Source organism: Mastigoproctus giganteus, chromosome 9 (genome assembly GCF_048544385.1).
Source record: "Mastigoproctus giganteus isolate SK-2022 chromosome 9, ASM4854438v1, whole genome shotgun sequence".
NCBI lineage: Eukaryota > Metazoa > Arthropoda > Arachnida > Uropygi > Thelyphonidae > Mastigoproctus > Mastigoproctus giganteus.
The window spans coordinates 120,137,420-120,161,062 of NC_143583.1; the positions used below are offsets into that span (position 1 = coordinate 120,137,420).

At 37.1% G+C, this 23,643-nt stretch overlaps 1 protein-coding gene across 1 annotated transcript in view; it reads left to right on the forward strand.

Moving 5' to 3' along the window:
- The window catches only part of LOC150080682 (dihydrolipoyl dehydrogenase, mitochondrial), a 222,593-nt gene that overhangs the window by 95,960 nt on the left and 102,990 nt on the right, over positions 1–23,643 (forward strand). Inside the window, exons 6-7 of the mRNA XM_090381792.1 lie at positions 1,814–1,957; positions 19,687–19,788. Of these exons, the coding sequence (XP_090237918.1) occupies positions 1,814–1,957; positions 19,687–19,788 (246 nt within the window). The remainder of the gene's footprint in view (positions 1–1,813; positions 1,958–19,686; positions 19,789–23,643) is intronic.

The window sequence follows — 23,643 nt, forward strand, 5'->3', positions numbered from 1 at the left end:
CTGGTTTTTTTGGGAAGAACTCAGTAAAACTTTGCTGCTTTTTTTTTTTTTTTTTTTTAACAGAAAACCTACTGTTTTTCTGCCTGTTTTGGCCAGAAAACCTCCTGTTTACCTCCTGCTTGAAAATACCTAATATCCATCTTTTCAAAAGTCAAAAGGTGGCAGAAAGAAACTGCATATTTCCTGATTAATAACACTTACAGGATTAGATTTAACCCGGGCAATTGCCCAGGGCACCATTTCTCCTGATGTAGAGAATCAGAATACAGTAGTACGGAGAGTTGATTCAGCCTTTTGATAATGATTTTGACATTAATCCTGCTTGTGACATATGGCAGCAATGTAATTTTTTTTCCTGCAGGCACAGTCCCAAACCTTATGAACAGGTGTATCAGTTGTAGAAGTTGTTTTAATGTCGACATGCCTCGGAAATTGGACCCATGGTTGGAAGGTTACATAATCGCACTTTCCAAAGAAGGGTACAGTTATGCAAAAATTGATAGGTGCAAGTCGAAAAATTTTAGTGTATCGAAGTTCAGTATGCATAAAGTTTTGAATGGCAAAGGAAAATTCCGTGAAACTGCTGCAAGTGGGCGGAAAACACCGAAGAAACTGCAACCTGCTTCAAATCGAATGAGGGAGGTAGTACGAAAAGTGCAGTCGCTTGTCAGTGAAAATCCAAAAACCCAAAGAGCTATAGCGTCACATGTGGGAACATCCCAGTCAACTAGAATGTTTGTCGCATAATCAACGAAAATTTCCAACTGGAGAAGAAGCACAAGGCCCTCGTACATACACCACCTAGGAGCAAGGCACATTGCAGAGCGGCGGGCAATGCTCGAAACTCTACGAAAAATATCTGGCAGCCGAAAGGTGGAAATTCGTAGCAGCATTGGATGAAGCATAGGTGTATTGTACCTCTCCTATTGCAACAAAATTTTTTGGGCAATTTATTACCGTCCACAGGGTGACACTGCCTTTCCAACATGGGCACATCAGTGCAAGGAAAGTTTTGGCCGAGGTTTTATGGTTGTAGCCAGATTTTGTTATAATGGCAAATTTGAGTTGCTAGAGTCGCTAAAAATGTGAAAGTCAACTCAGTGTATTACCAGACTGAAGTTCTACAGCCGTTGTTTGAACGTGAAATACCCACATTGTATGGTTTTGATGCTGAAAAGGTCTGGGTGCACCAGGATAAGATGTCCAGCCACAGTCATGTTCCACCCGTGCTTTTTTTTTGCGGAGAATGGAAGTGGTGACAGGTATTCGTTCGATCCTGTTTGAAGATATACCTGTTAAATCACCTGACACTGCACCCATGGATTTTTGTGCATTCGGAATTTTGAAAAGAGCTCTCGGAAACCGCCGCCCCCAGATCTGTTGAAGGTTTGTGGAAAGTCTGCCAGCAGGAATGGAACAAGACCAACTTGGTAGTTTTGCAGCTTGCTTTACTTCAATAGAAATTGCGATGCCGTGCGATAGTCCATAAACAGGGGGAAACAAATAGAACACAACCAGTGGCAGCAGAACAGAATTTTGTAGTTTTAAAGGACTGTCAAAATTGTTATCAAAAGGCTGAATCAGCCCTCCATATATGTAATTCATGAAATAATAATTAAACATTGGTATATTTATAGTTGGTATTTTATTGGTATTAATTTAATTTATTTATTTTTGTCTTGTTCATGACTTTTTACTTATCAGAGAATGGGGGGTGGGTGAACAGCCATAAATCGTTTTCAAAAGAAAGTAAGAAGTCTGAAAATAAAGCATAAAACAATAAAGTATAATGCCTAATATTACTGATTTCAAGGTTATTCATATACAAGGCCAAGGGAAAATTACAGGAAAAAATGAAGTTACTGCATTAAAGAGAGATGGTTCATCAGAAATAGTAAAAACAAAAAATATTCTCATTGCAACAGGCTCAGAAGTTTCACCATTTCTTGGTATAGAAGTAAGTATTATAAATTAAATTATTTTATTATATTTTTTTTAATGCATTACAAGTTTTAATTAAAGGTTTTTGTAATTTTTTTCTTTGAACTTTAACTTAACCATTCCTGATAAAAGTAAAAATTGTATTTGTCTAATTTTTCTAATTGATAAAAAATATCTCATTAAATTGCTACTTTTCTGTCTGTGCCAGATAAAATTTAATATGAATGAAGACATATGGAATTACCAATTCATTTCTCTTAAAACACTAAATTGTAACTTTAAAATATTTATACTTCTGCATGAAAAACATCTGGTTAATGTTGCAGTCTGAGATAGTGGTCCTCTCCCAGCAGGGTATAATATACCAATGGAAAAAAACCCAGGTACTAGGCACCTCCGTAGCCAGGTGGGCAGGAACAGCAATGCGTAGCACACACTTCTTGATTAGACCGGGGTTCGAGCCCGTGACCACCAAATACGGAGGATGCGGAAAGGTCAGGGAATGACCACCACATATCCCCGGAGCAATATGGCCTTAGTTGCTAATGCTCCTAAAATCCAAATAACAACAACAACCCAGGCACTATCCAAATCTTTTATAAACATTAGATGTACATGTCACTATGATAGTTAAAATCAGTTTGTATCAGCCTTCCATTCGTCATTTTCCTCCGTTCTGTTATATTTCTTGTTAGATCTTTAGCCTTAACCAGAGTAAGCCCTCTTTCTTGAAATGCTTGCTTACCACCATTGATCCTCTTTTTTTTTTTTTTTTTTTTTTTTATTATGACCTTGCCACTTACTTGATCACTTACTTTATTTCTTACCAGACTCTCAGGTCTGTAGTTTAAAATAGATATTGTAAACAGCTAATTTTTGTCTTTTATCTAATTTCTCTTTTGCTCGAATTTTTGCCTTTCTCCCCCTCTTTCTTTACTCATTCTTCCATTTGTTTCCATGTCTGTATTTGTATATCTAGGGGACAGTCTTAATTAAAGATTGCTACTGGTTATATAAAATTATTTCTTCCAATTTATTTCATTATTTAGTATCTAATTAAATAATTCTTTTATAAATGATGTGTGAAAATTATAAAAGAAGTGGTTATAAGATGCAGCACCGATGCTATAAGAGGCATACAAGAAGCCAGTGTAGAAGAGTAAGTTTAACTTTAATTTCAAACTCACTTCAGTGTTTATTTTTAGCTAATAAATTAATAGATAAATTGATTAATATTAATACAGTTAATAGTTAAATAAATAGACAAATACAAGTAATAAAAAAAATGATTACTTAATGTTGTACAAATTTTTCATTAAAACGTATATTATCTGACCTGAAATTTGATTTTGTACTTTCTTTAAATTGGGGGGGGGGAGGGGAGTGAGTATATGCCATTGTGAAACTCATAATATTGTGTTTCTTGAAAATTAGAATTTTAATATGGTCAAATTGGAAAATTTCGCTTGAAACTGTATATTTTCAAATGCCTGTATAAAACTGATGAGTAGTGTATGTACTACCAGCAATTAATATTTTTGTAAAGTATAATAATTTTAGGTGATTTCCTGATGTTGATGTAATTTTATTGACATTAATAGAGCATATTTTGAAATTCCCTTTAAAATGCATACTGCAAGAAACTTTTTGTGATTTACTCTTTCTTCTGACTGAAAAACAAACTGCATACTACCTGCCAACTCAAAAGATTTTTCAACAGAGAAGCCATTTGTTTGACTTGTTTTGATCCCTTCACTGTTGTAACATAATTTTTCTTCATCATCATGAACTTTGTCCAGCTTAGGTCTTTTAAGACCTGTTCCATTGTAGCTCTTGGAGGTGGTCTTGATCTCGCCATCGTTGTCTTGGTTGACCAACATCTCTCTTGCCTGTAGATTTGTAGTTAGAGGCTAATTTTGGGATCCGGTCTGGGTTCATTCTTTCTATGTGGCTGATCCATTTTTCCTGATACCATTTTATGTCATTTACTATGTTATCTACTTTTAATTTCTCGTGGATATCTAAATTTCTTTGTTGGTCTAGTCTTGTAAAGCCTAATAATGGTCTTAAAAATCTCATTTGTGCTGCTTCTAGTTTGTGTGCATATTTCTTATTTATGACGCAAGTCTCACAGCTGTAGAAGAGGGCTGGTTTTGAAGTGATGTTGTGCAGCCCTGATTTTGTTTCAGTTGTCATTTGTTTTCCAAAGTGGCATTTAATCGTTCCATTCATTTTATTATATTTTTGTAGTTTAGTGTGGATGTCTTTCCCTTCATTTCATATTAAATTTCCCAAATAGGTGAAGTCAGATATTTGTTCTATTATTTTATCATCAATAACAATTTTGACTCTTTGTATGTTTTTTCCACATAATCCTATTGATTTTGTTTTTGAGGTGGAGATTTTCATCTACTTTTTACCTATTTTATTAAGTTCATTTGCTGCTATCTGTAGTTCTTAATCATAATTTTTCTTCATAATTTCTTAATTATAATTTTTCTTAAATCTTAATAATTTTTCTAAAATCATAATTTTTCTTCATCTTTAAAGAAGTTTGCAAATTTCTTTAATGAACTGGCTATCAGGTGTGAATGAAGTATGCAGAGGTTGGAACATGAGAAACAGTATTGTTTTCTGTTATGTGTGACTAACAGTGATTTATCTTACTTGTGTAGTGCGATAGTAATTAACAATGGCCTTCCCTTCAATGTTGGGATATCAGAGACGTGGTGTCACACAGATATAAGGGATGCAGAACTGCAATTTGGGGAGTACGTCTACAAAAAGGATAGGAAGGGGGGAGGGGTTATGCTATTAGTTAAGAAACACATAAAAACCAAGGAAGTGAAGCCAGTCGACATCGCTGGACAGTGCAGTGTTGAGTCAGTTTGGTGTGACATAAACATTGGGAGATCAAAATTGAGAGTAGGAGTGTGCTATAGGCCTAATGACTCTGATAAGTATAATAAGGAACTGTACAGGGAAATAGAGTGGGCCAGTAAATCAGAGTCTTATAATGGGAGATTTTAATTTCCCAGATATTGACTGGAATTTGAGGGCTGGTTACTCACACACTAGCAGGGCTTTTGTGGATTTATTGGATGATTGTTTTCTACATCAGCATGTTCGGGAGGCAACTAGAGGGAGTAATACTCTTGATTTGATTATCAGCAGTGATTCTTCATGCATTAAGAATCTGCAGATAAATGAACCACTAGGTGGCAGTAATCACAGTGTGCTGAAGTGGGATTTACTCAAAGAGGTAACTACCATTAGGGGTAAAGGGAAGGGTTATTGCTTCCGTAAAGGCGACTACGATGGACTGAGACAGTATTTAAATTCTATACAGTGGGACCAACTGATGATGTTACCAACAGCAAATTCAAAATGGGAAGCATTCAAAGAACTTATCTTGGAAGCTACTAGGCTTTACATACCAACTAAGAAATATTGTTCAAGGTTTAGGCCTAAGTGGATGTCAGATGAACTAATGAGACATATGGCAGAGAAGAAAAATGCATGGGATACATACAAATTAACACATGACACAGAAGCCTATGATAGATACAAGTTGATATGCAACCAAGTTACAAAGGAGGTTAGGCAGGCGAAGGCAGATTACGAGAAATCCTTGGCAAGGGATGCAAAGAAAAACAGCAAAGAGTTCTTTACTTATGTAAACTCTAGAAGGAAGGGGATGAATCAGATTGGTCCACTTGATATTGATGGGTCAACTGTTGATGATCCTGCTCAGGTAGCTAACAAACTAAATGAATATTTTGCATCGACATTCACACATGAGGAGTTATTCAGCGAGGGGAATGCCAGAGGTGTATTCAACTCTAGCAGTAAGCTACAGAATCTTGAAATAACTGGGAGTAAAGTGGAGGAGAAACTGTTGAAAATAAACACAAGAAAGGCACCCGGGGTGGATGGGATCTATCCAGTTATATTAAAGGAGGCAGCAAAGGAAGTAAGCAAACCCTTAGCCATAATTATGAGAGCTTCCTTGGACTCAGGGGAGATACCCATAGACTGGAAATGTGCAAATGTGATCCCAATTCACAAAGGAGGATCAAAGGCTGACACAAGAAATTATAGACCTGTGAGCTTAACTTCTGTTCCAGGAAAATTAATGGAGGCACTGGTTAAAGAAGCACTGCAGGATCATTTAGACAAGACTTCAGTTATAGCTCAGACACAGCATGGTTTTGTTAAGGGGAAGTCTTGCCTGACCAACTTGATTGGATACTATGATGCAGTCACAAAAGAACTGGATGCAGGGAATAACTTTGATATTATATACTTGGATCTTAGAAAGGCTTTTGATACTGTTGCACATGAAAGACTGCTACACAAATTGGAGCAGTGACATTGGAGGCAAATTGCTGCTATGGATAAAGGGGTGGTTGAGGGGGAGAAGACAGAGAGTGGTAATCAATGGACACTGCTCATCGTGGACTGATGTGATTAGTGGAGTTCCTCAGGGCTCAGTGTTGGGTCCATTATTGTTTTCTGTATTTATAAATGATATTGATGATGGTATATCGGGCTTAATGTCCAAGTTTGCAGACGATACAAAGGTTGGCAGGGTTGTCAAGGACACTACTGACACTATGCTGCTGCAACAGGATCTGGAAAGGTTGAGCAGATGGGCTGAGAGGTGGCAAATGAAGTTTAACATTGACAAATGTAAAGTACTACACATGGGAAACAGCAACCCCAGAGCAACATATCAACTCTGTGGTACTACATTGACAGTGGTAGAGAATGAAAGGGACTTGGGGGTGGTTGTGCAGGCAGATATGAAGTTCTCTGAGCAGTGCAGATGGGCTGCAAGAGTAGCTCATGGAGTATTGTCAATGATATACAGGAATTTTTCCAGCAGGGATAAGGAGGTGATTATTCCATTGTATAAGGCAATGGTCAGGCCACACCTAGAGTACCGTACAAAATTTGTATACAGGTCTGGAGGCCTCATTTCAAAAAGGATGTAGAGCTGCTGGAACGAGTACAGAGAAGGGCAACAAGATTAGTGAATGGAACAAAGGAGTGCTCTTACGAAGAAAGGCTTAAGTTTTGCAAATTACAGTGTCTGGAGACTAGGCACCAGCGAGGTGATCTGATAGAGGTGTATAAAGCCTTGAATGGTTTAAGCATGCTCAATGCTGATGGGATTCTTCCTCTAGCTCAGAAAAATCACCTGAGAGGGCATAAATTCAAATTGAGGAAAGACAGATGTAGGATAGACGTGCGGAAATTTGCCTTTAGTCAGCGGGTGGTTGGTTGGTGGAACAGACTTCCATTCCCTTGTGGTGGAGGTTGATAGCCTAATAAGTTTAAGGCTCAGCTGGACAGGTATTTTGAACGAACAGAGGGGTGAAGTGGAAGTGGGGTTTTTTTTTTTTTTTTGGCTGATGCTGCATAAGCTTGCTTTCTTGCATCAAATGCCTCTACTAATGCTAAGATACCAAAGAAATACAATTCAAATTTTCAGAAAACATATACTCAGTATTTTCTACATGCAAAATCTGGAAAATGTAATGTGTCTTGTCTGTAGATATGATTGTTCAATTTCAGGTGGCAAGAAATGCAATGCAATGAGATATTTGCAAAGAGATAAGCATACAGTCAATGTGCACTGCACAGAAAGTAATGCAAAAATAGATGTGGCATTTTCCAGTGACAAAAGAAAAAAATTGTAGGTGTTAGTAAATTGTACAGAAAGTGAAAGAAGAGATAGCAATGGCTCTGAAAAATAAGCCAGTTTAAATTATTACAGATGGCAGTAATCAAAGTAATTCCATGCTATTTTCTGTTGTAGTGACTTTGATAATAAAAAAAAAAAAAAAAAATTGTCAAATTGAAAACAGTTTGCTCTCTGTACTGGCATTGAAAGGCGACTCTATAGCAGTGGTTCCCAACCTTTTTTGACTTGCGAACCCCTTTCAACATAATATTTTTAATGTGAACCATTAAGCCTATATTCTCTGAAATCATATAATATTTCTTAATTTTTATTATAAAATGTTTCCAGTACAAGCGACATTGCATAATAATAATTTTTATTTATACTTTGTAAAGCAGTTATCAGTCCAAACTAGATTTCAAACAGGCTAAGGGTATAAAACTTGCTTCTTGTCCAAATGGTAGCTGAGCATTCTGGTGTTTTTGGCAAGAGACCAGAATGCTCACTACCATTTGGGCAAGGGCTACCATTTGAACATCAGCTACCTATTGACCACAATTTTTGCCCATCTCTTGTTTCCACCACTGTCAAAACCAAATAGTTATGTTACTACATCAGCCAAAGATAAAGCTAACCTGCTAGTATCCTATTTTTCTTATAACTCATGCATTGATGATCTTGGAAAATCACCTCAAACCGTTCCATTCAATGCCTACTGTGGTCTTCCATGAAAAAGGTGTAAGAAGGATTTTGATGAATCTGATGCTAAGAAACTGATGGTATTTCTCCACTTGTTCTCAAAACCTGTGCCTCTGAACTTACTCCTGTTTTGTGTCGTCTTTTTTTACTTTCTTATTCCAAATGTGTTTCTTCGGCTTGAAATTTTCTCATATCCAGCCAGTTCCTAAAAAGGGTGACAAATCCCTTCCATCGAATTATCGTCCCATTGCGATTGCCTCTCCTCTTTCCAAAGTAATGGAGACATCAATTAACGGCCAACTCTTAAACTATCTGGAAATCTTTCATCTGATTGACGATTGCCATTATGGATTTCGTCAATGTTGTTCCACTGGTGATATTCTGGCTTATGTTACCCATTTATGGACAAATTCAATGGAAAAGTTTGGTGAAGCTCGAGCCATTGCTCTTGACATTTCAAAGGCTTTTGATCATGTTTGGCATAAAGGTCTTCTAAATAAGCTTCCATTCTATGGTTTGCCAGCTGTTCTTTATAATTGGCTATCCAGTTTTCTCTCTGACCACTCATTGCGGATGATGAAAGAACTGAACCTTGGGGAATACCACTAATGGTTGTGTTCCCCCAAGGTTCAGTTCTTTCTCCCACTTTTTTCTTCTTGTATATTAATGACCTTCTTCCATTGGCTGGAAATCCTATCCATAGTTTTGCTGATGATAGCAAATTGCATTTCACCTTCCAGTTTGAGAAACCTGGTCCTGCTCAAGCAGCTTCACCTTCTCAAGTATCCACTGCCAAATCCTTAAATGCTGATCTCCAGGTAATTCTCCAGCAGGGCAAAGATAACTTAATATCAATCCTTCTAAAACTCAGTCCTGTCTTATAACTCGCAAAAATTATTCTTCTGCCCCTATGCTTATCTTGGATGATGCTCCAATTTCGAGGCAAAATCTTGGGGATTACTCTGACTTCTAATCTTTCTCTTGGCATAAAGCACATTACAAATATCAATTTCTCTACATCTATAACTGGGTTTTCTCTTTTGCTCTCAGCATTATTTTTCTTCCAAACAGTTGTTAACTCTGTAGAAATTGCAAATCCAGTCTACCATAGAATATTGTTCCCACACCTGGGGCAGTGTCCCCAAAACCTCTCTCAGGCTTCTAGATTCCATTCAAAAGAGTTAGGTTAATGTCTAGTCTCTTACAGAGTCTCTCCACTCTCTGTCTCATAGACTGTTTCTGTTGCATGCCTTTTCTATAGATACTTGCATGGGCACTGTTCTTCTGAATTGGCTTGTATAATTCCTGCTCTCTCTTTCCAAGCAGTACAAATATGTGCCGCAGTCAGTCAACATCCTTTTACTGCCCAAGTTCAAACTCACAGAACCAACTTTTCTTCTTCCTCATTTATTCATTCAACTTCTGTTTTCTGGAACACCCTTCCTTCTTATGTATTTCCTGAAAATTACAATCTACAGAAGTTCGAATCTAATGTCAACAACTATCTTCTTTCATCTTTTCAACCTTCAACCCATGCGTGGCATATAGGTTCTAAAAAAAAAAAAAAAAGTACATATACATAACAATGAAAGTGAAAAAAAATTTAGTATAGAAAACATATTTATTTAACATAATATACTGTAAGATAGTAAACTAATTATATGGAATTGTGGGAGATGTGGTTTCTTTCTTTGGCAATTCTTTACTTTTTATTTAATCTTATTTTACTTTATTGTTTATTATTAGTTATATTTACAATAATATACCTATGTAAATCTAAGCAGATGCCATTACAGAATTTTTAGTGCAAACCCCTAGGGGTTCGCAAACCACCAGTTGGGAACTGCTGCTCTACAGGATACAACACTGAACATCTTCTGAAAGCATGTGGGATTCCTTAAAAAAAAATGTCTGGTTTGGCACTTGGTGTTGATAATGTATTAATTTTATGCCTAAAAACTGGAATAGGCTGTTCTTTGTGTTCTCATTAATTTATATGATGAAAAGGAGGAAGTAAGGGTGCTGTATACCTATCAGTTATTGTTTCATTGCAGTCAGTTATTGTTTCATTGCAGTCGATCCTTGAAGTTGTCACAGACATTCTCTCAGATATGCCAGACAAGCTGTACTTGCTATCTGAGAGTCTAAAGCACTGATGAAACTAATATTCATGTGACATTCAAGTCAAGTGGACCCAATTTCGGCAATGTCCGGACGGTCTGTGACAGCCAAATCCTCTGCTGGCACCTTCACGATGGTGGGACTGTTGGTAATCCTGGGTATAACCTCCATGCACATGCATACTGTGGGTGACCATCCAGGTGTGAACCAATGTAAGCAGAGGTCGAGGTGTGGCACCCACACCACATGGAGGAATGCCACCCCTCTGTGTTACCAGGCTATACTAGGTGGTAGATGACTCATCAACCAATGTAATATCACCACTTTGCTTATTGAAGGATTGAAGTGGTGAAACCCATGTTTAGTCTCCAGAGCTAAGTTCCGGTCAACCATTCCCCATCTCTTCCAACGGCGCCTTCGTAGCCAGATGGGAAGAAGCAGCAGTGCGTAGCACACGCTTCTTGATTAGACCGGGGTTCGAGCCCATCATCACCAAATATGGAGGATGCGGACAGGTCAGAGAATGACCACCGCATATCCCGGAGCAATATGGCCTTAGTTGCTAATGCTCCTAATAAAAACCAAATAACAAACCATCTCTTCCATCATGCAGTATGGCTGATGACTTCTGAAGTTATGATGAACATCATGGTGAGATCCAATTTTCCTTACTTTTGCGGCCGCTAGTTAGTACACTGGACCGAACCTATTGGTAACTCTTTAGGAGGCTTCCGGATCTGCTAGTGTATAATCCTGGTGGTGCTACCTCTACTCTGCCAGATAGTGACTGGAGGGAGTCCAAGTGGTGTGTATGCAGGAGGGGGGGGTTATTGTCGAAGCCATGTTATGTCAACGATCTGGGTATATTCTGTGTGTACACCATATCCAAAAATATCATTACTTCATACAGCATGTCCCCACACCCACTTTATCTTACTATTGAATACACCACGAATTGTCAAACTAATATAGTAAGCTTATCTGCGAAAAGATCTAAACCTCCCAAACACTTCCTATTTCATTTCACAAATATATGTGGTCCCAATTCTAATCTCAACAATGTCCATTTCAACTTACAGTCTGCCAAACCCCATGTACCTTTTCTGACAGAATCTCGGTTATCGGTTGATTCAACTACTGCTCATCTCAGTTGCCCAAATTATTCTCTGTATGATTCCTTTCACCTCAAAGGTGGTACTGACGCCTCCATAGCCAGGTGGGCAGGAGCAGCAGTGCGTAGCACACGCTTCTTGATTAGACCGGGGTTCGAGCCCGTGACCACCAAATACGGAGGATGTGGAAAGGTCAGGGAATGACCACCGCATATCCCTGGAGCAATATGGCCTTAGTTGCTAATGCTCCTAAAAACCAAATAACAAACAAACAAACAAACAAAGGTGGTACTTGTGCATATGTCTGTTCCGATATTCCCTGTTAGAGACTTGGTAATTTGGAATCTCCTCTTTTGACTTAAAATCTCTCTACCTCATTGTGTCAAATTCATCTGTTGTCTCTACTGTTCTCCCAACTCCACTAATCATTTGGAGCTCTTTGACTTCCTCTCTTTGCAACTTGACTTTCTCCGGTCCAACTTTCCTTGGTGATTTTAATGTTCATAACTCCAGCTGGCTTCCGTTTTCTAGTCACACCGATCCAGTTGGTCGAGATGCTGAGGCTTTTGCAGTTACTAATGACCTTGCACAGATTGTTCATTTACCTATAACAATCCCGGACAATCCTAACAATACAGCCAACACACTTGATCTTTTTCTCACAAACAACCCTTCTAAGGGTTGTTTGTGAGAAATGACCACTCACACGGTCAGAGTGAGTGGTCATTTAGGCACCTAAGATCACAACTTGGTGATTGTCTCTTCTCCAATGGAGCCTTTATCTCATGGCTATTCCCAACCTCGTGTTGTTTGGTATTACAAGAATGCAAAATGGGATGACCTGCAAGATTTCTTTTCCCTGTTCTGATTACTGTTTCAAAACTTCTGATGTCAACGTTTGCTCAGATCGTGTCAGTGAAATTCTTCTTGCAGGAATGGAATCCTTTATCTCACACTCCACTTTAAAATCTCGTCCTTTTTCTAAACCTTGGTTTTCCAATAAATGTGCTAAGGCTGTTCAAGAGAAGAACATTGCACACCGTAACGGCTTGTTTCTAATTCTTCAGTTTCATTTTCTGCCTACACCAAAGCTCACAACAATTGTAAAGCAGGTATTAATCAGTTGAAACTAGATTTTGAACAGGCTAAGAATAGAAAACTTGCTTCTTGCCCTAATGGTAGCCAAGCATTCTGGTCTGTTGCCAAAGCTATTGGCTGCAACTTTTGCCCATCTCTGCTTCAACCTCTGTCCAAACCAGTTGGTTTTGTTGTCACTTTAGCCAAGAATAAAGCCGACCTGCTAGCATCCCATTTTTCTTCCAACTCAATGATTGATGATCTTGGTAAAACACCTCCCACCATTCCCAACATGCTCCATTCAACGCCTCGTGGTCTTCCATCAAAAAGACATCAGAAGGATTTTGATGAATCTTGATGCTAAGAAAGCTCCAGGTCCTGATGGTATTTCTATACTTATTCTCAAAACCTGTGCTCCTGAACTTACTCCTGTTCTTTGTTGCCTTTTTTCACTTTCTTATTTGAAATTTAAAAATTCGAGTAAATTTGTAAATTTGCTCGAATCCAGCCAGTTCCTAAAAAGGATGACAAATCCCTTCCATTCAGTTATTGTCCCATTGCATTACTTCTATTCTTTCTAAAGTAATGGTGAAATCAATTAACTTCCAACTCTTAAACTACCTAGAAACCTTCCGTCTGATCAACGATCGCCAGTATGGATTCCGTCAGTTTCAATCCACTGATGATATTCTGGCTTATGTTACCCGTCTATTAAAAAAAGTAAGAGGTTACCTCAATCTTTTTTGTTGAATGCTTCCAGTCAATTCTCTCCAAATATAACGAATAAAATAAGATGAAACGAATTAATGAATTCCCTCACTCATAGAGATACTACCAAATTTTACGCGCAACGGAATCGAAAGCCAAGAGCCCCCAAACCGACACCGAAACACATAAAACCACCGCAGCAAGACCATGAGTGTGAGAAGACATTGTGTCAGAATAAATAATTAAAATCTGCTTCTGATAATAAACCGAAACACACAAAACACCGCAGCAAGACCATGAGTGTGAGAAGACATTGTCAGAATAAATAATTAAAATCCGCTTCCGATAATAAATAATTAAAATCACTATCAAAATCACGATTAAAAATATTAATCACAATTAAAATTTCGATTAACACTCAAATTAAACGAAATGCACAGCTCTTTTCCTTCCTTAAGCAGACCACGCTTTTAGGCTGATCGCTGTGTTCACAGGATGGGAATATTGCAAAGTGTTTGTGTGTGTATTTAGCTCTTAAAATAGAGAGATTATTTGTATTGACGTATGTGTAAAAAAGACCAGAAATCCAAAATTAGGTAAAGATGTTGCACATTGATAGATTTTTTGTGTAGTTTCATTTCAAGCTTTCCAGCGATCAATAATTTTATGTAATTGTGTTGTATGTTTAAAATTTCCGCTTAATTGAATAAGAATACGCGACCGTCATTGATCGCACGAAAGGGCAACTCCGACGCGTTTGCGCGTGATGTTCGGATGGAAGCAGCATGTTGCTTGACACGTAAATCTAAAGTACAGCGAGTGGACCCCTCGTACGATGAATCACACAGACTACACGAAATCTTGAATACAAGACCATTTACCTGTGCCAAGCAAGAAGGAAGAACTGTGTATTTTTTTAATATAATATGGAGCTTCTGCTTGGGCCTGGCTATAATTTTGAATTCAGTATTTTTAAAAAAATTTATTGGGCTGCCTGTACCATTGTTCGACGTTACGGTATGGAAATAGTGTTTTTTATAGGTTTTATTTAATGGGTATCAGATTCCCTGTTTTATTTTTAGCCTGTAATCTGATTTGATTTATAACGGAGTGAGGATAGCCTCTATTTAAAAACCTGTCGGTTAGTGTAACAATTTCTAAGTGTAAGGTGGGTGGGTTCAGAAGTAGAATATTTGTAAGCATTGAAAAACTGGTAGATCTCTTATACGTGAATGGATGATTAACTCAGGTAATTACAAAGTTAGGTTAATTAATGACTTCTCTCTAACAGTCTCTCCATTTGCTGTCTCATAGACGTACTGTTTTTGCTGCATGCCTTTTCTGCAGATACTTCCATGGACACTGTTCTTCTGAATTGGCTTCTATAATATTCGCTGTCTCTTTCAAAACAGTCTGAACATGTGCCGCCACGAGCCAACATCCATTTACTGTCCAACTTCAAACTCACAGAACCAACTTTTCATCTTCCTCGTTTATTCATTCAACTGCCGTTTTCTGGAACAATCTTCCTTCATACGTATTTTCTGAAAATTACAGTCTACAGTATTTCAAGTCTATAATGTCAACAAATATCTTCTTTCATCTTCTCAACCACAACCCAAGCACTGAACTAAGTACTATAGATTCTAATACCTCTTGTGTTTGGGGTTTTCCTAAAAAAAAAAAAAATTAAGTTTTGATCGAACTGTGCCATTTTTAAGCGAATCAGTGTTTTTACCCTTCGGCAGAAAAATTAGAAAAATTAAGAATTTGCAGATAATGGAACCACTAAAGTGGCAGTGATCACAGTGTACTGATGTGGGAATTATTTAAAGATGTAACTATCATCAAGGGTAAAGGGAAGGGTTTTTGCTATTGTAAAGTTGACTACAGTAGTCTCATACAGATTTTAAATTCTATACAGTGGGACCAACTGATGATGTTACTAACAGCAAATTCTAAATGGGAAACATTTAAGGAATTAATCTTGGAAGCTACTAGGCTTTTCATACTAAGAAATACTGTTCAAGGTTTAGGCCTAAATGGATGTCAGATGAATTAAAGTGACTCATGACATAGAAGAAAAATGCATGGGATGCATATAAATTATCAGGCAACACAGAAGCCTGTGGTAGATATAAGCTAGTCTGTAATCAAGTCAAAAAGGAGGTTAGGCAAGCAAAGGCAGACTATGAGAAACCCTTGGCAAAGAATGCAAAGAAAAACAGTAAAGACTTTTTACTTATATTAACTCTAGAAGAAAGAGGATGAATCAGATTGGTCCACTTGATGTCAATGGTTTGACTGTTAATGATCCTGCTCAGATAGCTGACAAACTGAATGAGTATTTTTGCCTCTACGTTCACATATGAGGAATTCTGTAGGAAAGCAGTGGACAGAAGCTTATTAAACTCTATCAGGGAGCTAAATAATGTTGTAATAATGGACAGCAAAGTGGACTAAATATTGTTGAAGTTAACATAAAAAAGGCACCTGGGGTTCGATGTGATCTAACCACTTATATTAAAGGAGGTGGCAAAGGAAGTCGGCAAACCCTTAGCCATAATTATGAGAGCATCCTTGGTCTCTCGGGAGATTCCAACAACTAGAGATGTTCAAATGTATCCCCAATTCATTAAGGGGACAAAGAATGACACAAGTAATTATAGACCTGTTAGTTTAATTTCTTTTCCAGGGAAAATAATGGAGTCACTGGTTACAGAAGCATTGCAGGATCATCTAGACAAGACTGCAGTAATAATTCAGACACAGCATGGGTTTGTTAAGAGGAAGTCTTGTCTGACCAATGTGATTGGATAATATGATGTGGGCGCCTCCGTAGCCAGATGGGCAGGAGCAGCAGTGCGTAGCACACGCTTCTTGATTAGATGGGGGGTTCGAGCCTGTGACCACCAAATATGGAGGATGCGGAAAGGTCAGGGAATGACTACTGCATATCCTCAGAGCAATATGGCCTTAGTTGCTAATGCTCCTAAAAACCAAATAACAACTATGATATGTGGTCACAAAGGAACTGGATGAAAAAAATAATTTTGATATTTTATACTTGGATTTCAGGAAAACTTGATACTGTTGCACATGGAAGTCTGCTGTACAAATTGGAGCAGTGTGGCATTAAGGACAAGTTTCTGCTATGGATAAAGGGATGGTTGATTGGGAGAAAACAGAGAGTTGTAATCAATGGACACAGCTCTTCTTGGACTAATGTTATTAGTGGAGTCCCTCAGGGTTTGGTGTTGGGCACCTTGTTGTTTTGTATAAGTATTAATGATATTGATGAAGGTATATCAGGCTTAATGTCCAAGTTTGCAGATGAATACAAAGTTTAGCAGGTTGTTAGTGACAGTAATGACGGTATGCTCCTACAACAGGATCTCAGAAAGTTGCACTGTGCACCTGTCATATGGTTAGCAGTAACCCCAGAGAAACATACCAACTGTGTGGTAGTGGAGAATAAAAAGACCTGAGGTAATTGTGCAGTTAGATATGAAGGTTTCTGAGCAGTGCAGACAGACAGCCAGAGCATGCCAATGGGGTCTTGTCAGTGATAAACGGGAATTTTGCTAGCAGGGATAAGGAGGTGATGATCCCTTTGTATAAGGCAATGGTCAGGCCACACCTTGAGTACCGCGTAGGTCTTGAAGTCCCCCCTTTTAGGAAGGATGTAGAATTGCTAGAATGGGTACAGAGAAGGACAGCAAGACTGATGAAGGGAACAAAAGGGTACTCTTACCAAGAAAGGCTTTAGGTCTGCAAATTTCAACATCTGTAGACTAGGCATCTATGGGTTTATCTGGTTGTGGTGTCTAAATCTTGAATGGTTTGAGCAGTCTCAGTGCTGATGAGATTCTTTCTGTTGCTCAGATTACAGTCCTTAGGGGGAATAAATTCAAATTGAGTAAAAACAGTTGTAGAATAGATGTGCAGAAATTTTCCTTTAGTTGATTGCTGGAACAAACTTCCATCTGTCTTTGTGGGAGTTGATAGCTTAAATAAATTCAGTCAAGAACTGGACAAATGGATGGGTGAAATGGGAAGTGTGGTTTTTTTTTTTGGCTAATGCTGTATGAGCTTGCTTTCTTGCATCATATGCCTCTACTAATGCTAAAATTGTGTGATCGTAATTTAGCGTAAAGCATTGTTATTAAATTTTTAAGGGAACTCTGTAAAAATGGTGCAGAAATGTTGGAGATGTTATGGAAAGTGAATATTGTGATGAAAGCTTGAGTCAGCGATGTGTGTACAAATGGTTTAGGGAGGGATGGGAAAATGTTAATGACGAAAAGAAGGCAGGAAGACTGCAACTTCAATGACAGATGAGAATGCTGAAAAAATTTGAGAGATCATGCACTAAGACCATTAATGAACATTCAGCTAATCACAGAACAGTTACACATTGACAAAAAAAACAGTAAGAGCAATTTTGACAGAGAGGTTGGGTATGAGAACGGTGTACGTGCAAAATGGTTCCATGCGTTCTGGCAGATGATCAGAAACAGAAATGTGTGGAAGTTTGCAGTGCAAATTTGGAAAAAATTTCAGAAACTATTGACTTTTTGGATTCAGTAATAACAGGATATGAATCGTGGGTCTTTCAGTATGATCCACAAACTAACTGCCAAAACATGCATTGGGAAATTCCATCCCTCTTCTGCCCGTTTAAAGAAAGCAAGAATATCTTGATCAAAGATCAAGTCCATGCTTGTCATTTTCTTTGATTGTCATGGTGTTGTTCATCATGAATTTATCCTGCCAAATCAGATTGTTAATCAGACACTTTATGTTGAGATTATAGGAAGATTACGTGGAAAAATTCAAAAGCCATGGCCCAAATTATGGCCAGACAAATGGTTTTTGCATCATGACAATGCACCATGTTATTCCTCTGTCACAGCGAAAGAGTTTTTAATGAAAACAAGATCACACCTTTGGGCATCCACCCTATTTTCCAGATCTGGTTCTATGCGACTTTTTTCTGTTCCCAAAAATTAAAATTCATCTCTAAGGAAAACAGTTTGAGGACTTCGCAGACATTCAGAAGAACACAATGCAGCAATTAAAGGTGTTATCTTCTGAGGACTTCTGCTGCTGTTTTAGATCCTGGAAATCGCGAATGGAGTGCTGCATAGGCATGGTGGGAGAATACTTTGAAGTGGATAAACATAAAAATTGTTGTATTTAAGGTAATAAATAAATTTAAAAATATTTCTTATTTCTTTTAGCTGTACCTTGTATTTGAATAACATATAGTGTGCAAAATAACATTTAGTGGCAAATAATTGTGTGCCATCTTAAAATAATGTTCTTTTAAATTCTGAGGTAGCACAAATGTGAAATTTTTTCTGGACAAGTTCCCAGTACTTTGTGTTTTGAATGACAAAGAAATAGATAAAACATTAGATGTTTTGCAGTATCTCTTCTGTCAGTTTCAGTGTAACAATCTTACCAGACACTTATGATAGATTTGATGTACAGTGGTTCTTGGGAAACTAAGTGCACAAAGAAGTTTGATATATAACAGAACAAGAATGTCAAAAAAATTCGAGAGATTGTGTGCCAAAACCATCAGATGAGCATTCAGCTAATCGCAGAACACCCTTGTTTTCCCCCAAAAAAAATCTTGTGCTTATAGTTACCTAATCTCCAACTTTTTGAAAATCAAGTTTGCTGGTCTGCAATAGAGACAATTGTAAAATTGTCTGAAAATTTGGAACCTGCTTAGTTTTCAATAAAACGTTTTTCGATAAAATAGGATTATTCTGATAATCCTATTTTATTGAACTTCAAACTTATCTTGGTAGTAATTGCTTATGTAAGGATTTTGCACACCACTGTATTTAAAGTAACTTAATTGATTTATACTGTAAATGTGTGCAAACAGATTTTAATTAGATACTAGCTATGGTCCTGAAGTAATGTGCATAAACATACACACATTGGAAGATTGAGAGACCACCAAACAAAAAAAAAAAAAAAAGGTATTGTCCATTGTTAACTGATGTGCTAGTTTATTGGCTTCTATAAAGCAGCTACATTGAATTTGTGAATTTCCCTAGTTCCAACTAAGGGAGTATAAACAATTTTTTATTTTATTTATTTGTTTTTCTTTTTACCAAAAAAATTATTTCATATGCAAATTGTGCAGGCATATGTCATTTTAGTGAGAACTGATTGAATTACTAGTCTGTATGAATGAAAACAGCATTCAAGAATATAATTGCTAGAAACTTTAAGAACTGTATATTACTTAAACAGTAATTTAATTTTACTGTCTGAAAATTGAATTAAACTGTTTATAGCAGGATTATTTTCTTTTAGGTGGATGAAAAGAGGATAGTGTCATCAACAGGTGCATTATCACTAGAAAAAGTTCCTGAAAGTATGATTATTATTGGTGCAGGTGTCATTGGTTTAGAGCTGGTGAGTTTTTCTAATAACCTATTGATATTATCAGGTACATTAGAAGTATATAATTCATCGAACAATAAAAAAAAAAAAAAAAAAGCTAAAATTTCATGAGCATACATTCAGAAGATGTGCACCATTGATTATTTTTTTAAATTGGAATAGTGTAGCCATAAAGATTCCTTTCAATTCTGAGTTTATGTTAAAAAATACACTATGTGCCTATACCTTTATTAATTTAACAAAGATCTTTATGGTTTTAGCTGTGATTTCTCCACTTCATGGCCTTGGGATTTGAAGGTAATGTAGTTAGTTGTTTGTTTTTTTTATAATGACTGCTGTTACTAAAGAAATAATTTGTTTCAGAAATGATATCTGTCATCAACAGCACTTTTATAATAACAGCACTTTTCTCTCAGATCACTATAATTCATAGAAATGTGTTATCAGAATCCAAAGTAAAATTTTAAAGCACATTAAATAAACTGTTCCTTGTTTTTTTTCTTTTCTTTTTTTTCTCCCCTCAAAACAAGTAATTGTGTTTGTTAATGGAAAATCATGTTCAACTAACCTGGTAAGTTATTTTGACACAGTTACTCATGAGCCAATTGTAGGAAACAATTTCAACATAGTTTATTTAAATTTTATTGAGACATTTGTGCATAGTGCACCAGAACTATTTGTCTGTGAGCATAATTTTTTTTTTTTTTGCACACTTGCTAGTGAGTTGAGACTAAAAATAATGTAAAATTGGAAGACTTTGATAATTTGTAGTTTAATCAAAATACATAAATCAGCATTGTTTTAGCACAAAACCTAATTATAAAACAAATGTGGCACAACTTTGATTAATCTTTTAAGATTAATCATTATAAATAGCATTCTGAAGGTTTTGTTAAGGGAAAATCATATTCAACTAACCTGGCAAGCTATTTTGACACAATTACTCATGAGCCAGATGTAGGAACAATTTCAACATAGTTTATTTCAATTTTAGCAAGACCTTTGACTCAGTCCTGCATGAGAGGTTACTGTTTAAACTGGAATATGTTGGGATTACTGGAAAAATTCTAAGGTGAATTGCAGGGCTGTGATTAATGGATTTTGTTCAGATTATTATAATGTCAAATCTAGGGTCTCTGAAACATTGGTTCTTGGACCACTGTTGTTTCTGATTTTTATAAACAACATTGACGAAGAGATAAAAGGCATGATGTCAAAAGTTTCAGACAATATAAAGATTGTTAGAGTTGTTAATGATTAGTACCAAGCAGTGGTCCTTCATGATGACTTGAACAGGCTTCTAGAACAGGCAGCTACGTTTTAATGCAGCAAAATGCAAGATCTTACGCTTGGGGAATGGCAACCCCAAAATAAATTATACACTTGGTGGAGTTGGATAATGTTCAATAAATCAATGATTTATTGAACATTATCCTGTAGAGATATGGAGGCCATAATCCCACTGTATAAGGAAATTGTAAGACCACGTTTTGAATAATGTGTTCAAGTATGGAGGCCTCATCTGAAAAAAGACATTGAGCTTCTTGAAAGGGTCCAAAGACAGGCAACTTGCATGGTGAGATTGGTAAAAGGGCGACAATATGAGGAAAGACTCCAATTATGTAGGCAAAGCAGTTTGGCAACCAGGCATCTCAGAGGTGACCTGATTGAGGTTTAGAAGGCTCTGGGAGAGGTTAGTAAAGTGAATAAAGGTGGAATTTTCTCTGTTATAAAGAATTCCAGAACTGGAGTCCATGAATTCAAATTACAGTGACTAGACTGTAGTAAGTTTTCTTTTAGTCTGTTGTTAAAAGTTGTTGATTGCTGGAACAAGTTGCCATTGCAGGTAATTGAGACCAACTGCTTGCAATGGCAACTTGTTCCAGCAATAAATTCAGAGGTCAACTGGATAATTACCTGTGTGAGATGGGAAGCACATAATTTGTATTCTTATCTACCTGGTTTTTTTTAATTGGCCAGTGCAGCAAAAGCCTGTGGCATCCTTGAAATATATGGTGATTACTATTAACACATTAACTGTATGTTGATGCATATGTGCATGAAGAGGTTTTTAATCCATATGTGCATGAAGAGGTTTTTAATCCATATGGATGAAAATGTTATTTTAGTGAGAGCTGATTGAATTATTAGTCTATATGAATAAAAGCAATACTCAAAAAGATAATGGCCAGAAACTTTAAAACATAGTAGTTAATGGTACTCAAAGAGTAATTTAATTTAACTACCTAAAAATTCAGAAGGTTTTTACAACCTTCTCACAACTTTAAGAACCATTTTTCTTCTTATTTGTCGAAAAGAAAACCAGATATTTTTGTCAAGCAAAGTTTGCTGTAATGAGAAGAAAGCCAAAAAATGTTTCTGCCCTCTCCAATCCAGAGTGACGCATTATTTTTTAATTTAATTAATTAAGTTTTTAGGTCAAGCCATCAGCAAACGTTAATCAAAATCCCCTTATATTTTCAATTTCAGTATGGGTACTAACTAATCCAATGTCAGCAGATAACCACAGACCCTGCCTCCCCAGCTAATTCATAATGTATATTAAAAGATTCATATTTCCTGCTATTAATTATGCAGTCATATTAAACAGTATGATTAATATGTATTGGTTAGTGTCCTTAAGGCATTATTTATTATGTAGTAAACTCATTAAGAGAGCAAACAAAGTTTGCAATATCACTTCATTACTATAATATCTCATATTGTGAAATCTAATTAATTAGGTTCAGGTTGAAAATCATTCATTTTCTCTTCTCATGTTTCCTCGCCTTAAGAAGTTTTATCATATGAAATTTTCACAATAAGTTGCCTAGCTCTGCATTTTTGAATAAATTTAGAAATTTATTTCTAAATTTATTCAAAATTTACTACACAGAAGCAAATTTCCACTTTGCTTGCGACATCACTCATTTCTCAAGGCTGTAGCGATGTCATCAGTTGTGGTCTGGAGTGGGGGAGAGTTGTGAGATGTTTATGCTGCTTTTCAACTTTCCTGTAGTGCTTACTGCTTGGAGCCGGGAGGTGGAGGATATTCTTATAGAATAGGAGCAGCTTGTCTTGGTCTGCAAGGGGAGATGTGTTTTTGTGATTATTTGCCACAGAATTCATTCCATTTGTCAAGTGCGTTGCCATGATCTGGGCCCAGGTTACAGGCTGGAACTGTGAGAGTGTTCTGTCAATTAGAGTGAGGGTGTTGTCACAATTCTTATACTGGGGGCCTGCAGGTTGAGCAGGTGGTATCCTCCATTTGGGATCATTGATGAATGAGTTGTGGCCAAGCTGCAATTCTGTTACATCTTTCCGAGCTGTATGAATATACTGCATGCTAGGTGTTTTGTTTAGCTTTGATTGACTAGGCTTAGGCTGGATTTCACTGCAGTCTTCTTTCCATATAACTGACGATCGGTATGACTGGAAGGGCTCAAAGAGGAACCTTGAATGCTAGTTGGGTATACATGTTTACATTGGGACCCCTCACTCGGTATCCCAGTTGAGGAAAGAAGTGTAAGATACTCGGGTGTGCTGTTGCATGCCTGGGGGGGGGTTATCAAATAGCATAATTCCTTCAATTTCGTTTCAGTAATTTCCATTATAAATGCTTGAAAGATGTTGAGTATCACATGTAATTGGGTTATTCGCTTGGTGTCCTGGATTTCCGGTAGCTGGGGATGTCTGTTGCTTCTGGCAGAATGCAAGTCCTAGGCCATATCGGTTTCAAACAGTTGCAGATAATCAGGGAATTCTCAAAATCGAAAGTGGAATGCAATGTGCTATCATTGGCAAAACTATGGATAGGATTTCCAGTCTATGGAAGAAGGTCATTAATATACAAGATGAAAAGAGTGG